Source organism: Gossypium hirsutum, chromosome D11, assembly GCF_007990345.1.
Source record: "Gossypium hirsutum isolate 1008001.06 chromosome D11, Gossypium_hirsutum_v2.1, whole genome shotgun sequence".
Classification (NCBI taxonomy): domain Eukaryota; kingdom Viridiplantae; phylum Streptophyta; class Magnoliopsida; order Malvales; family Malvaceae; genus Gossypium; species Gossypium hirsutum.
The window spans coordinates 39,997,379-40,009,542 of NC_053447.1; the positions used below are offsets into that span (position 1 = coordinate 39,997,379).

Here is a 12,164-nt window from a genome sequence, read left to right on the forward strand (position 1 = left end):
TTTTTGGATTTTTCAAATATCAATAATAATTTAGTTTGATTCGATTTGATACTCGATCTTTTCTTATTAAATTTGAGTTGAATTTTTTTTATCTTATAATAAAATAAACTTTATTTATTATTTTTAAATATTATTTGATAAATCTTTAAAAAAATTATATATAGTTGTAAATTTTTTTCAAGTAAATAAACAACAACAATCAATCAACTTTGTTTTTAAAGTATATAATAATTTTAAATTATCATCATTTTAAATATAAAATATTTATTTTAAAATCATAAAAATTAAAATTAATTATAAATTAAATAAAAAATTCAAACCGAAATTGAGTACTTCTGAATCAAAATTGGTCCAATTTTAATTTCTCCATTTTTTGTCAACCAAACCCGTAATGAATTCTGAAAAACTCAATCCTGACCGCCTGCCACCATGAGGAAGGAAAGACAGCACCGAGCAGCAAAAATCCAAGCACCTGACATGCACGCCTCCTTTAAGGGAGGCCAAAATTAAAGGAGTTGGTTGAAGTAGCGAGACAAATGTGAGTTTTCTTTATTCCATCCATTTGAAACAGGGGTTTTGTGTTTAAGTCACGTACTGTCGAATCTAATTAATGATTTTATGCTTCAAGTTTCAAACTTCCATGGAAGACTACTAGTTTATACATTAAGAAAGTTTCCATATTCCAAAGATATATTCCAAGCCTGCAACCTGAGATAACCAAAATCATAACTATACTATACAAACAAGTTAAAACAGTTACATTAACTTAGGCCACATCCCTAATTATCTAACGCCAATTTGCGTTTCTAGCACTTGCTTACTTCCAAAAGCTTCAAAAAGTGCTGCTGTTGCTGCTTAGCTCCCACAAGCCATGCACTCTTCACGATTCGTCAGGGAACAAACCATTTGTGCCATTTTTGTATCATCATCTGCTACCTTTGGTTTTTCCTATATTACCACAAATAACATGCTTGGTATCAATTGAATTCACAATTTGAATGATATTGAAATGGAGTGAGTTCAACGCCAATTCATATCTATTACCTTAAGCATGGAAGTATCGACTGTGAATTTGATTGCATCAGCTGCAGCTCGAGATCTTAGATAATACATACCAGTCTTCAGACCCTATATTAACAGTGGATCAGCAATCTTTGATGCAACAATTGGCATTTGCATTGGTTTAATCGCAATAAAGACCAAATTTTAATACCTTAGACCAGGCATAGAAGTGCAAGGAAGTTAGTTTTCCAAAATTAGGTTGGTCCATATGTATGTTTAAGCTTTGGCTCTGGTCTATGAAGCATCCACGATCAACAGCCATGTCAACCAATGTCTTTTGCTTGATTTCCCAAACAGTCCTAGTAAATTAAAGAGAAGCATAAATCTTAGTTTCACAGTTCATTCTAAATGATGACCAAAAAAGAACAGAATAGGGGACTTGGCCCTGGTTGAGAGGAGGGCAATTAAAAACACCTGTAAATTGCTTTCAGCTCATGAGGTACTTCTGGAATATTCTGAACAGAACCATCCTCATGTATTATGTTGTTCTTAATAACAGGAGACCAAAGACCCATCTCAGTTAAATCATGAAGAAGATGCTTGTTTACCACTACAAACTCCCCACTAGAGATAAGACAGAAAAAATGTTTTTAAGCAATTGACAATAAATAAATGAAAGGGATGATTAATAGGAAATCAGGACAAACCTCAAAACTCTACGACTATAAATATTGGAGGTATATGGCTCAAAGCATTCATTATTCCCAAGAATCTGACTAGTTGAAGCAGTTGGCATAGGTGCTAACAATAGTGAATTTCTCACTCCATTCTTGGCTATCATGTCCCTAAGAGCAGTCCAATCCCACCGACCTGAAGGAGTAACACCCCACATGTCAGGCTGAAGAATGCCCTGCAATTGAACACACAACTCAGCAGTGAGCAAAACAGACTTAAGCAATGAGCATCTAAGATATTGCAATTTGCAATCAAATTGTATAACCAAAATCCAAATTCTTTGAATGCACTTTAAAGAACCATCGACTGTCCATGTGTCCCATTATATAACCAAAATCCAAATTCATTATTTAATCACCAACCTTACTAACGGGACTGCCAGCATATGTCTCATAGGGGCCCTGTTTCTCTGCCAAACTAGAAGAAGCTTTCAGAGCATGATAGTATATGGTCTCAAAAATGTCCTTGTTCAGCTGTTGAGCCTAAAATCCAAAACCAGTAAAATATCAGATAAAATTAATTCAGGTTAAAAAACATACCAGATCAATCTATTTGTGACCAAATATACCTCGGGTGAATCAAAGGCCATGCCAAGTAAGATGAATGTGTCTGCAAGACCCTGCACTCCAATACCAATTGGCCTATGACGCAAATTTGATCTTTTGGCAGTTTCAACGGGGTAGTAATTAACATCAATAATTTTGTTAAGATTTCTGGTTACAATTTCAGTAACCTGACACATCACAAGAAAAAGAAATCTCAATCATGATAATATAAAAACCAAACAGCAATACTAATACACCCATTCCATCACAAAGACGTGCTAGATAGATTAGAATCCATCTAGTAACAGATGGATGAGTACAACTGCAAGGCAAAGAATCAAACCTCTGCCAGCTTATCAAAGTCAAAAAATCTATTCTGAGATCCTCTACTCCCAACGAGCTTAGATGGATGAGACTCCAATGGAACACCCTGAAGATCAAAAATGTAATAAGGCTAACTGTATAAATAAGCAGACCCAGGGGAACAACTGTGGGCAACATTAGCACTATGTATCACTTACCTTTTCCCTCACATATCTAGGTAGTGCAATAGACGCCAGATTGCACACAGCTGTTTCCATTGGACTTGTGTACTCAATTATCTCAGTACACAAATTTGAAGATTTAATGGTGCCAAGATTTTGCTGGTTACTTTTTCTATTGCAGGTATCCTGAAATAAAGTGAGGGGAAACAAAGGGTTGAGATCATGATACTCATCTTAGAACATAAATGCACAACAAAAACATAAGGCTTGTTTGGACAAATCACCTTAAATAGCATGTAAGGGGTCCCAGTTTCAATCTGTGATTTCAGGATCTCAAACCACAGGTTCTGTGCTTGGACAACCTTCTTTGCCTTGCCCTAGATATTAACAAAAGAACTTTTGGTACCTAATTTTGGTTGGAAAAATAATAACAATAGGTAGAACAGTATTAACCTCTTTTTCATAATGAATATACAGCTTTTCAAATTCTTCACCCCAACAATCTGCCAGGCCTGGAGCCTCATTAGGACAGAACAATGACCATTGGCCATTACTTTGAACCCTTTGCATAAAAAGATCAGGCACCCAAAGAGCATAGAATAGATCACGAGCCCGGTGCTCTTCCTACAGAAACAAAGGCATTGTTGGATGCAATTTATTACTATACATCATTACAACCAAGTAACATAATGATATTTAGAACTTAAAAACAAATCATTATAGCCCCTGCAAATAAATTCAAGCTATATAAAAATACCTTTCCATGGTTCTTCCTCAGATCCAAAAACTCAAAAATGTCAGCATGCCATGGCTCCAAATACACAGCAAAAGCACCTAAACAAGTCCACATCATTTTTTAGTAAAAGAAAAAACCAAACATTGTCATAACATCATACAGAATTGACCATACCTTTTCTTTTCCCTCCTCCTTGATCAACATATCGAGCAGTATCATTGAACACCCGCAGCATTGGGACAATTCCATTAGATGTACCATTTGTTCCACGAATATAACTACCTGTGGCTCGAATATTGTGAACAGAAACACCAATTCCTCCAGCTGATTTGCTGATAACAGCACACTCCTTCAAAGTTTCATAAATTCCTTCAATACTATCATCTTTCATGCACACCAAGAAGCAACTGCTCAACTGACAGAACATAATCCAAAAATTACGCATGTAAGCAAAATAGTTAGTAAACAATGGCATTTAAGTATAGGAACTTAATGTCTTGTTTGTATGCAATACATACTTGAGGCCTTGGAGTCCCAGCATTGAAAAGAGTGGGAGAAGCATGAGTGAACCATCTTTGAGACATCATGTGATAAGTTTTTATAGCAGAATCAATGTCATCCTTATGAATTCCAACAGCAACCCTCATTAACATGTGCTGAGGCCTTTCTATAACCTTCCCTTGAACTTTCAAGAGATAAGACCTCTCCAGGGTTTTGAAGCCAAAGTAATCGTAGTCAAAGTCACGATCATATATGATCTCACTATCCAACCGAGCAGCATTCTGAAACCAAAACAATTATACAGAATTCATTAATACGTATAAAACCCATTACAAAAATTTGCAAATTAAAGCAAGAAAAAGAAAATCAAAGAACAAACCAAACAACCAAAAAGAAATTCAAACACACTGTCTTTCACAAATATGTTGCTACCTTCTATAAGCACGACACAATTTTGACGTTAATTAAAAATTGGAAACTAAACCATAGGTCAGCTCTAATGATTACATGTTTTAAAATAAAATAATTCAACATGATCAACAACAACCACCAAAATTTGAGCGTATAAAAGAATAAAATTAAAAGATTATCAGAATACCTCCATGATGATCTCATAAACATCATCAGCAATCAAAGGAGCCTTCAGTCCAGATCTCTCATTGAAATGATTGTACATGATCTTGATCCTACATTTACAAACCACGCATTCTCAAAACATCAATTGCATCCTTCCCAACAAGAAAAAAAAAGCACTAACAACTTTAGGTTGAAAGCACTTACGTCTCGGAGAATGACTTCTTAGTATTTTTATGCAAATTCGAAACAACAATCCTGGCTGCCAACTGCAATCATACGTTTTAATCAGCAAAAACTACCCATGTTTTGAAAATTAAATTAAAAAAGAAATAGAACCCTTACGGAAGCATAATCGGGGTGGTTAGCGGTCATAGCAGCGGCAGTTTCAGCAGCCAATTCATCAAGCTGGCTAGTAGTAACCCCTTTGTAAACACCAGCGCAAACCTTCTGAGCGACGAGCACCGGATCGCAGTGGTCAATGCTAAGACCATAGCTGAGCTTCTTCAACCTCGCGGTAATCTTGTCAAAATGGACCGCCTCTTGCCTCCCGTCTCTCTTAACCACATACATATTTTCTTGAAATTTGGTTTTGTTTTGTACTTGATGGGCACTCACTCTTAAGGAATTTCGTCGAACAGGTTTCCGGCTTGAACGCAAAGTATAAGCCCGAAGAAGAACATATATAATGAGAGAAACCTACTAAGGTTTTTAAAATTAGGGATTCACTTTCCCTCGTAATGAGAAAATTTTTGAAAGTTTCCCGCCAAAATTGGATTAGGATTGGAGCGTCGAATTGCCCTTTTTTTTTGTTCTTTATTTTCCTTTTTTCTTTCGTTCTCTCCTTAATTTTTCCTTGAGAGTGCGAGTGTGTGTTGTTGTTGTCGCGGGGGTGGCGGGTAAATGCGAAGGGGTAAGGGAGAAATAGCTGGCGAGTGGGGTCCACGTTTTAATTGTTTTTCAAATTTTTAAATCTTAGAGTGCGAAGGAAGATTGAAAGGGAAAGGGATTGGTGGTTCGTTGGTTTGATTAGGCAGGCTGCTTTCTTTATGGAGAGAGAGTAATGACAAATAATAATTTGGTTTCATGGACTTTGGATTAGCGAGGGGCGCGCTTTTTTATATTGGGCGGGTTTTTTACCCGATTTTTTCAAAGGTTTTTGACCCGATTTGAGTTTACAGTAGAGGTGTCCATGGGCCGGTGACCCGGCCCGGCCTGATGGCCCGCTCTAAATATGGGTTTGAGCAAAAAAACGAGGCCCGTTTAAAAAATGGACCGGGCCTTAGACACCACTTTTTTCACCCGAGCCCGATCCGGCCCGGCCTGAATTTAATAAAAATATATTTTTTTATTTTTATTTTTTAATTTAAAATATTTTTAAAATACTTTTTTTTTATTTTTTTATTTTTTTATTTTTAAAATTATTTTTTGGTGTTTATTAAAAAATGGGTGGGCTGGGCCGGGCTCGGGCTTAGGATTTTATTCCCGAGATGGGCCTAGACAAAATTCTAGGCCCATATTTCGAGCCGGGCTGAGCCCGGGCTTAGGAGGCGGGCCAAAATTTTTTCTGGGCCCGGCCCGAACCTGGCCCGACCCATGGACACCTCTAGTTTACACTTTACACCACATCATTTTCATTTGGTTTGTGATTTGATTTTAATTCGGTTTCATTTATATTCGCCCTTCTTCAAATTTTTAGATTTTATATATAAATTATCATGTACATAGTATAGTCTTCGCCCCTTTGGTTAATTTGTATTCATACTTTATATTAATAAAATATTTTTTTAATTTTTAATTATATAATTTTAATAATAAAAATTAAATAGTAATGTATGATGGCCCTTAAAATACTAAACTTAGAGGTCTAATATCGACTTTAAAGCCAAATTTCAAAATTAATTTATTTGACCCATACCCATATATATTAGGTTGGTGACTTTCTTGTTTTTTGATTTGTATATCTTGTTAATGAATTATCTTCCTCTGATAAGGTGTCAACACTGATAAGAGAAAAAGACAGGAGTTTGATACCGAGACTGAGAGTATAGAGTAAAAAAATACAATTTATCTTCTTCTTGACTCCTTATGTAAAAGACCTCTCAATAAATATTTTTGCATGAATTATATTCTTTATTTATTTTACTTAATTTTTTTCTTTTTTCCTAACATGTTATTGTTTAATATTATATTACAGTCTTGAAGTTTTTCGATTAAATTACGGTCAACAAAAAGATCAAATCCTTTCTCAAGAAAAGGGTATCAAAAAGTAATCATGATCAACCAGTTCCTTGACCTTTTGTTATTAGTGGAAAAAAAATCAAATATCGAATCTTCTCAAGCTCTTGAATGAGATATCAAATATTTTTTAATTTAATTTTTAGAATTATAAATATTTATGAATTTTTTAGTATAGTATTAGTTTTTTTTTTTTGCATATCGGAAAGAAATATTTAATTTTATATAGTGTGCTTTTTTCTTTTAATTTTTTCAGTTACATCATTCATGCTTTAAAAAAATAAATTGATTTTTTTGATAAGGAGAAAAAAAGTATCCGAGAAGAAGTGACATTTTTTTACGTTAAAAAAAAGTTGTTCGGCTTTAGAAATTTCGTCTCCCTTGAAGTAAAATCCTGGATCTGTCCCTAATTAGGCATAATGATTTATTACAACCTCCAACTTTATAAAAAAATCATTTTAGTCTCATTTAAATTTTCACCTTTTTTTAATTCTTAAACTTGCATTATTTGTTTAATCACCCCAAAATGAATGAAAAAGTTAACATACATTGACTTTACTAACGTGGCATTCACGTGTATGCCAAGTTAGAAATTAATTACCGATATGTCAAATTAGATTTTAAAAAATAATTAATTATTAATATGTCACATTAGCAAAGTTAACCGACATTAATATTTTCATCCATTTTGGCATGATTTAACAAATGACGCAAGTTTAAATACTAAAAGGGGCGAAAATTTAAATGAATAACTAAAATGGTTTTTTTTAATATTGAAAGGCCAAATAAGTCATTATATTTTTATATTATTTATATATTCAATTCAATTTTAAATTTTAAAAAAATTATAATTATTAAAGGTGAATATTTGGTTATTTTAAACTATTATTTATATTTAACTAATCTAACTTATTATAATTTATAACGATTGGAACAAATGACTTAAATTATTATTAGAAATTCTATCATACGTGTATGCATGTGGAAACTACATGCTTAGAATAAAGAGGACGGTTTAACAATAACATACAATAAATAATTAAATGTATGGTTTGAGACTAATTAATAATAACACATGAAATATATACGATATTAAAATAAAAAATAGTTTAAATTGTGAGTAAAATGATACTTAAACATGTAAATACATAATATTAAGAATACTAAAGGTAGTACAATTGATTATCATAGTGTTGTAATCAGTCTTAGTAAGTGTCGAGTTGACTTGTGGCACCAACTCAATCAACAATATTATGAAATTTTATCATACGCGTATGTATGTGGAAACAACAAATTTATAATATAAAAGTTATCTAAAAATTACATACAATAAGTTATAAAACATATGGTTTGAAACTAATTAATAATAACACATTAAATAATATGATATTAAAATGAAAAAAATTATATTAATTTGTGAGTAAAATAAAATTTAAACACATAAATACATCAAGTTACGAATACTAAATAAAAACAATTGTTTGACATAATGTTGTCATCAATCTTGAGTCGGCATCGAGTTAACTTCTAACACTAATTCAATCAACAATCTGTACAATTAATGGAGGTAATGAAGTTTGCATGATAAAACTAAAATGTATAAAAAAAATTAAAATAAAGTTTAGCTAAGTGGTAAATTCAAGATTTTATTAATGTAATTGACGTGGTTTAAATCTTACCATATACAAATTTTTATTGGTTTTTTAAAATAAATAAATTAAAAGTACCCTCAAATAATATAATTTATTTTAAGTATAAAAAAACATTTTCATAATTTCTCCAACTGAATTGGTGTCCGGTTGACTCATGACAACAACTCAATCAAGGACTTAAATAATAGTAAGTATATATATAGTTGATGGAGGTAATAAAGTATGCATAATTCATTTAAATTGTAAATATTAGATTAAAATGAAGCTTTGGTTTAGTGCTAAAAGTAATGTTCTATTTATACTAAATAGTATAAGTTCAAACCCAATCACATGCAAAAGAAAAATAAGCTTTTTTTTAAATGAAAAGGCTAAAATACCGTCGAATAATATAATTTATTTTAATTACAAAAAAATATTTTCGTAATTTTTCTAATTGAGTTTATGCTCGATTGATTTGTAACACTAACTCAATTAGAAACTTAAACAACAATATTAATAATCAATCTATCCGAACCCATTTACTTTTTAAATATTGTTTTTCCTATATAATATTTTTTATACTTTGAAAGATAAAATTTCATAATGCAAACTAACATGTGGCTATTGCCAAATTCACAAATTTAACAACAATTAATCCAAATATAAATTAACTAATTAATCCAAAGTAGCTAAACATTTTTTAATATACAAAGTAGTTTATTAATCCAAATTGTAACACCTCTAATTTGTCTCGGTTATTGGATTAGGGTTACGGAGTGTTACTGAGCAATATAGAACATTTCATTTCATTTCAGACTAGTTAAACAAATAATTAACAAACATATAACAAACGAAATCAATTTATAGAACAAATACACTTATGGACCTTAAATCGGACTTACGGAGCCCTAAAAAATAACCTGTTAATAATTACTGAAATTACAAACTGATAAATAAAACTTCTTAAACTGATAATACGTTATTTGATATGAGCACAAGAGGTACACACGGACGAGGTACAAGAGGCCATCGTAGAGGCCATAGAGGTGTTCGAGTTGGGTCCTCGTCGTTTGGTCATATACCTAATTTGGAACTAGAGTGCGCAGCGGAAGCGTAGTGGTGGAGTCTGTGTTATGCGACTGATCTGATAATTGGAAATTTTGAGGACGAAATTTCTTTAAGGAGGGGTGAATTGTAGCACCCTGAATTTTGGGCCTAGAAGAAATAAGTTTTGAACAAGGGAACAATTAGGAGACTACACATAAATATTTTGTTGTGCAAGGAAGTAACATAAATGAATGTCTGCTTTAGTGGTTAAGTGATTTAGGAGTGTTTGGAAGTGTCTGAGAAGTCAGGGGTTTAAGCCTTGGCTTATGCAAAATTTTTATTTTAAGTGAATAAAATCCTTGGATCTAGATAGTAGGTTCTTAAATTATTTTGGTTAAAATATGATACAAAAGAGTTGTTGGTCTAGTGGTAAGGGATGTGTGGAGTGTACATGGGGTCTAAGGTTCAAGTGGTGGCGCATCAAAAAGAGAGTATTTATTTTGCTGCCTAATTCGTGTGGGTGGTAGAGTTGGATTGAAATACTGCTAAATGGAGTTTGAACTGGTCATAGAGAGAAGTGAGGAGGGATATTTGGAGTGTGTAGCGGAATTGGATGAGGGATTTTTGGGATTTGAGGTTGTTGCCAATTTGGTGAAAGTTAGAATTCGGGTTTCATTCCTTTTCTTTCAACCTTGGCCGAATACAACTTCTCTCCTCCCTCACCATTTTTCTTTTCGGTTTTCTCTTCTAATCAGGATTCTCCTTTTTTCTTTTTTTAAGCTCTGCCGAATAGCTCTCGGCTTTAGCAAGGGTTCATTGATCAATTGAGAGCGCACGATTTTTCTCTTCCTCTCCCTCAAGTGCTCTCCATTGGCCGAATACTGATAGATTAATCCCGATTCTCGGTTCTTTGTACGCTACATCTCTGATCTGCAATCTATTTTATCGTTGTTGGTAAGTGGTTATGGTATGATAATGAGTCATCTATTACTTTTTGAGAAACAGTATTGAGTGGTAAGTGGGGTGCAATTGAGATGGTTTGTCAAGTATGAGTCTAATATAAAGATGGTGACTTTTGTGTAGGTGGTGGTCGAGGTTGATTGGCACATTGCCTGGGAACCAAGAGTGCAATGATCATTTATTTTTAGAATAAGAGTGTTCGGAACGAAGGGAATCTACAAATCGCATCAGGTGTGTAAACACCCCACTGTAACTGTAGAACGGCAAAAGCCAGAAAGCCGAAAATACGGTATTTGAGACCACACGAGCGTGTGATCGCTCGTGTGGTAAGCCAAACCCACCCATCATGGGAGATAGATGTGGAGGCCTCCATGAGCATTTTCATGGGCTTAGGCCATAATAGGCCACGTTGGGCCGAAATGGGCCGTGTGGGCTCAAGGGCTCGTGGGCCCCACACGAATAAAATCCACGATTTGTGGCAAATACTGGACTAGGCTATGTAGATATCATAGCCGTGGCGAAATCTGGGCTGAATGGGTCGTACGAGTGTGTGGGCCCACTTGGGCCGAGTAATGGGCCTTGGGCCCATTTACACTGTTATGACCATTTAGGTTACCTGAGTCGCTCGAGGCGACTGCGGACCTTTCGAGAGTCAATATCTGCACCGATACCTCAAAATAGGTAAAATGATCGAAATACCCCCATAGGGTAAAATGATCAAAATACCTCCATAGGGTAAAATGACCAAAATACCCCTATAGGGTAAAATGATCGAAATACCCTCATAGGGTAAAATGACTGTTATACCCCTAAGAGATGAAATGACTGTTATGGCCTTATGTTATGTATGACTAATTTGCTCTATGATATGTATGACTATGATTGAGCATGACATTTTGTATACATGTATGATATTATGTCACGATATATTGCATGGGGATGGGTTGTTATATTTGGAGGAAGTGTATCGTACTGATAAGGTTGCACGGGTCGCCCAAGACGACTGTGGACCTACTGATAGCTATATGCCATTTATTTTACTGCCAGCTTTGCTGCAATTCTATTTAGTGTCGCAACCGGTGCTAATCTTGGTGTGTCTGGCTGGGTGGGTCGATTTTATCCCCACATAGTGTGTTTGGCAGGACGGAGTGGTGTGTAGAGGCTGGATTGGGTAGGATTTTTAACTGCATATCTGCACTGATTAATGATTTTGTATTGTTACTGCATCGATTAATGATATTACATACTGTTCACTGCATGACTGATATCTGTTACTGTTATGGGCCAAGGTCACACTGATATTATTACTGAAATTGGGCAAAGGCCCTACTGATTACTGGCATTGTGATGGGGTCAAGCCCAATCGTTTACTGTTACAGGAAAGGGCTTAGGCCCACACTGAACTGGACTATTACTGTAACGGGCTTAGGCCCAAACTGCATTTATCTACTGCTTAATTGACTGTTTGCTTGTTAGGGGATTACACACTGAGTTTTCGTAAACTCACCCCTCTGTTTAACTGTACAGTAACCCCCAGTTGTAGGCGGGTCGGTCCTGCGAGGGACTCGATGATGGCCACACAACCGCATTAGCTTTCGTTTTTAGCCTTTGATTTATAAGTAACTGAATTTGGGTATTTTTATGTAAAAAGGCCTCTTTAAAGTTATAAACTTTAAATTAGGGTTTTTATTTATTTACTTTGATATAAACT

General features: G+C 34.3%; 1 protein-coding gene across 1 annotated transcript; it reads right to left on the reverse strand.

Annotated features, from left to right (window-relative positions):
* Positions 1–636: 636 nt before the first annotated feature.
* On the reverse strand, positions 637–5,663 carry LOC107922452 (ribonucleoside-diphosphate reductase large subunit). The gene is made up of 17 exons (XM_016852499.2): positions 4,923–5,663; positions 4,785–4,846; positions 4,603–4,690; positions 4,022–4,285; positions 3,678–3,918; positions 3,525–3,601; positions 3,221–3,391; positions 3,052–3,144; positions 2,804–2,953; positions 2,626–2,712; positions 2,306–2,470; positions 2,100–2,219; positions 1,710–1,912; positions 1,477–1,626; positions 1,214–1,361; positions 1,045–1,128; positions 637–948 (listed from the first exon to the last, which is right to left on the reverse strand). Exons 1-17 carry the CDS (start codon positions 5,148–5,150, stop codon positions 856–858), a joined length of 2,424 nt encoding a protein of 807 aa, XP_016707988.1. The 5' UTR covers positions 5,151–5,663; the 3' UTR covers positions 637–855.
* Positions 5,664–12,164: the final 6,501 nt, after the last annotated feature.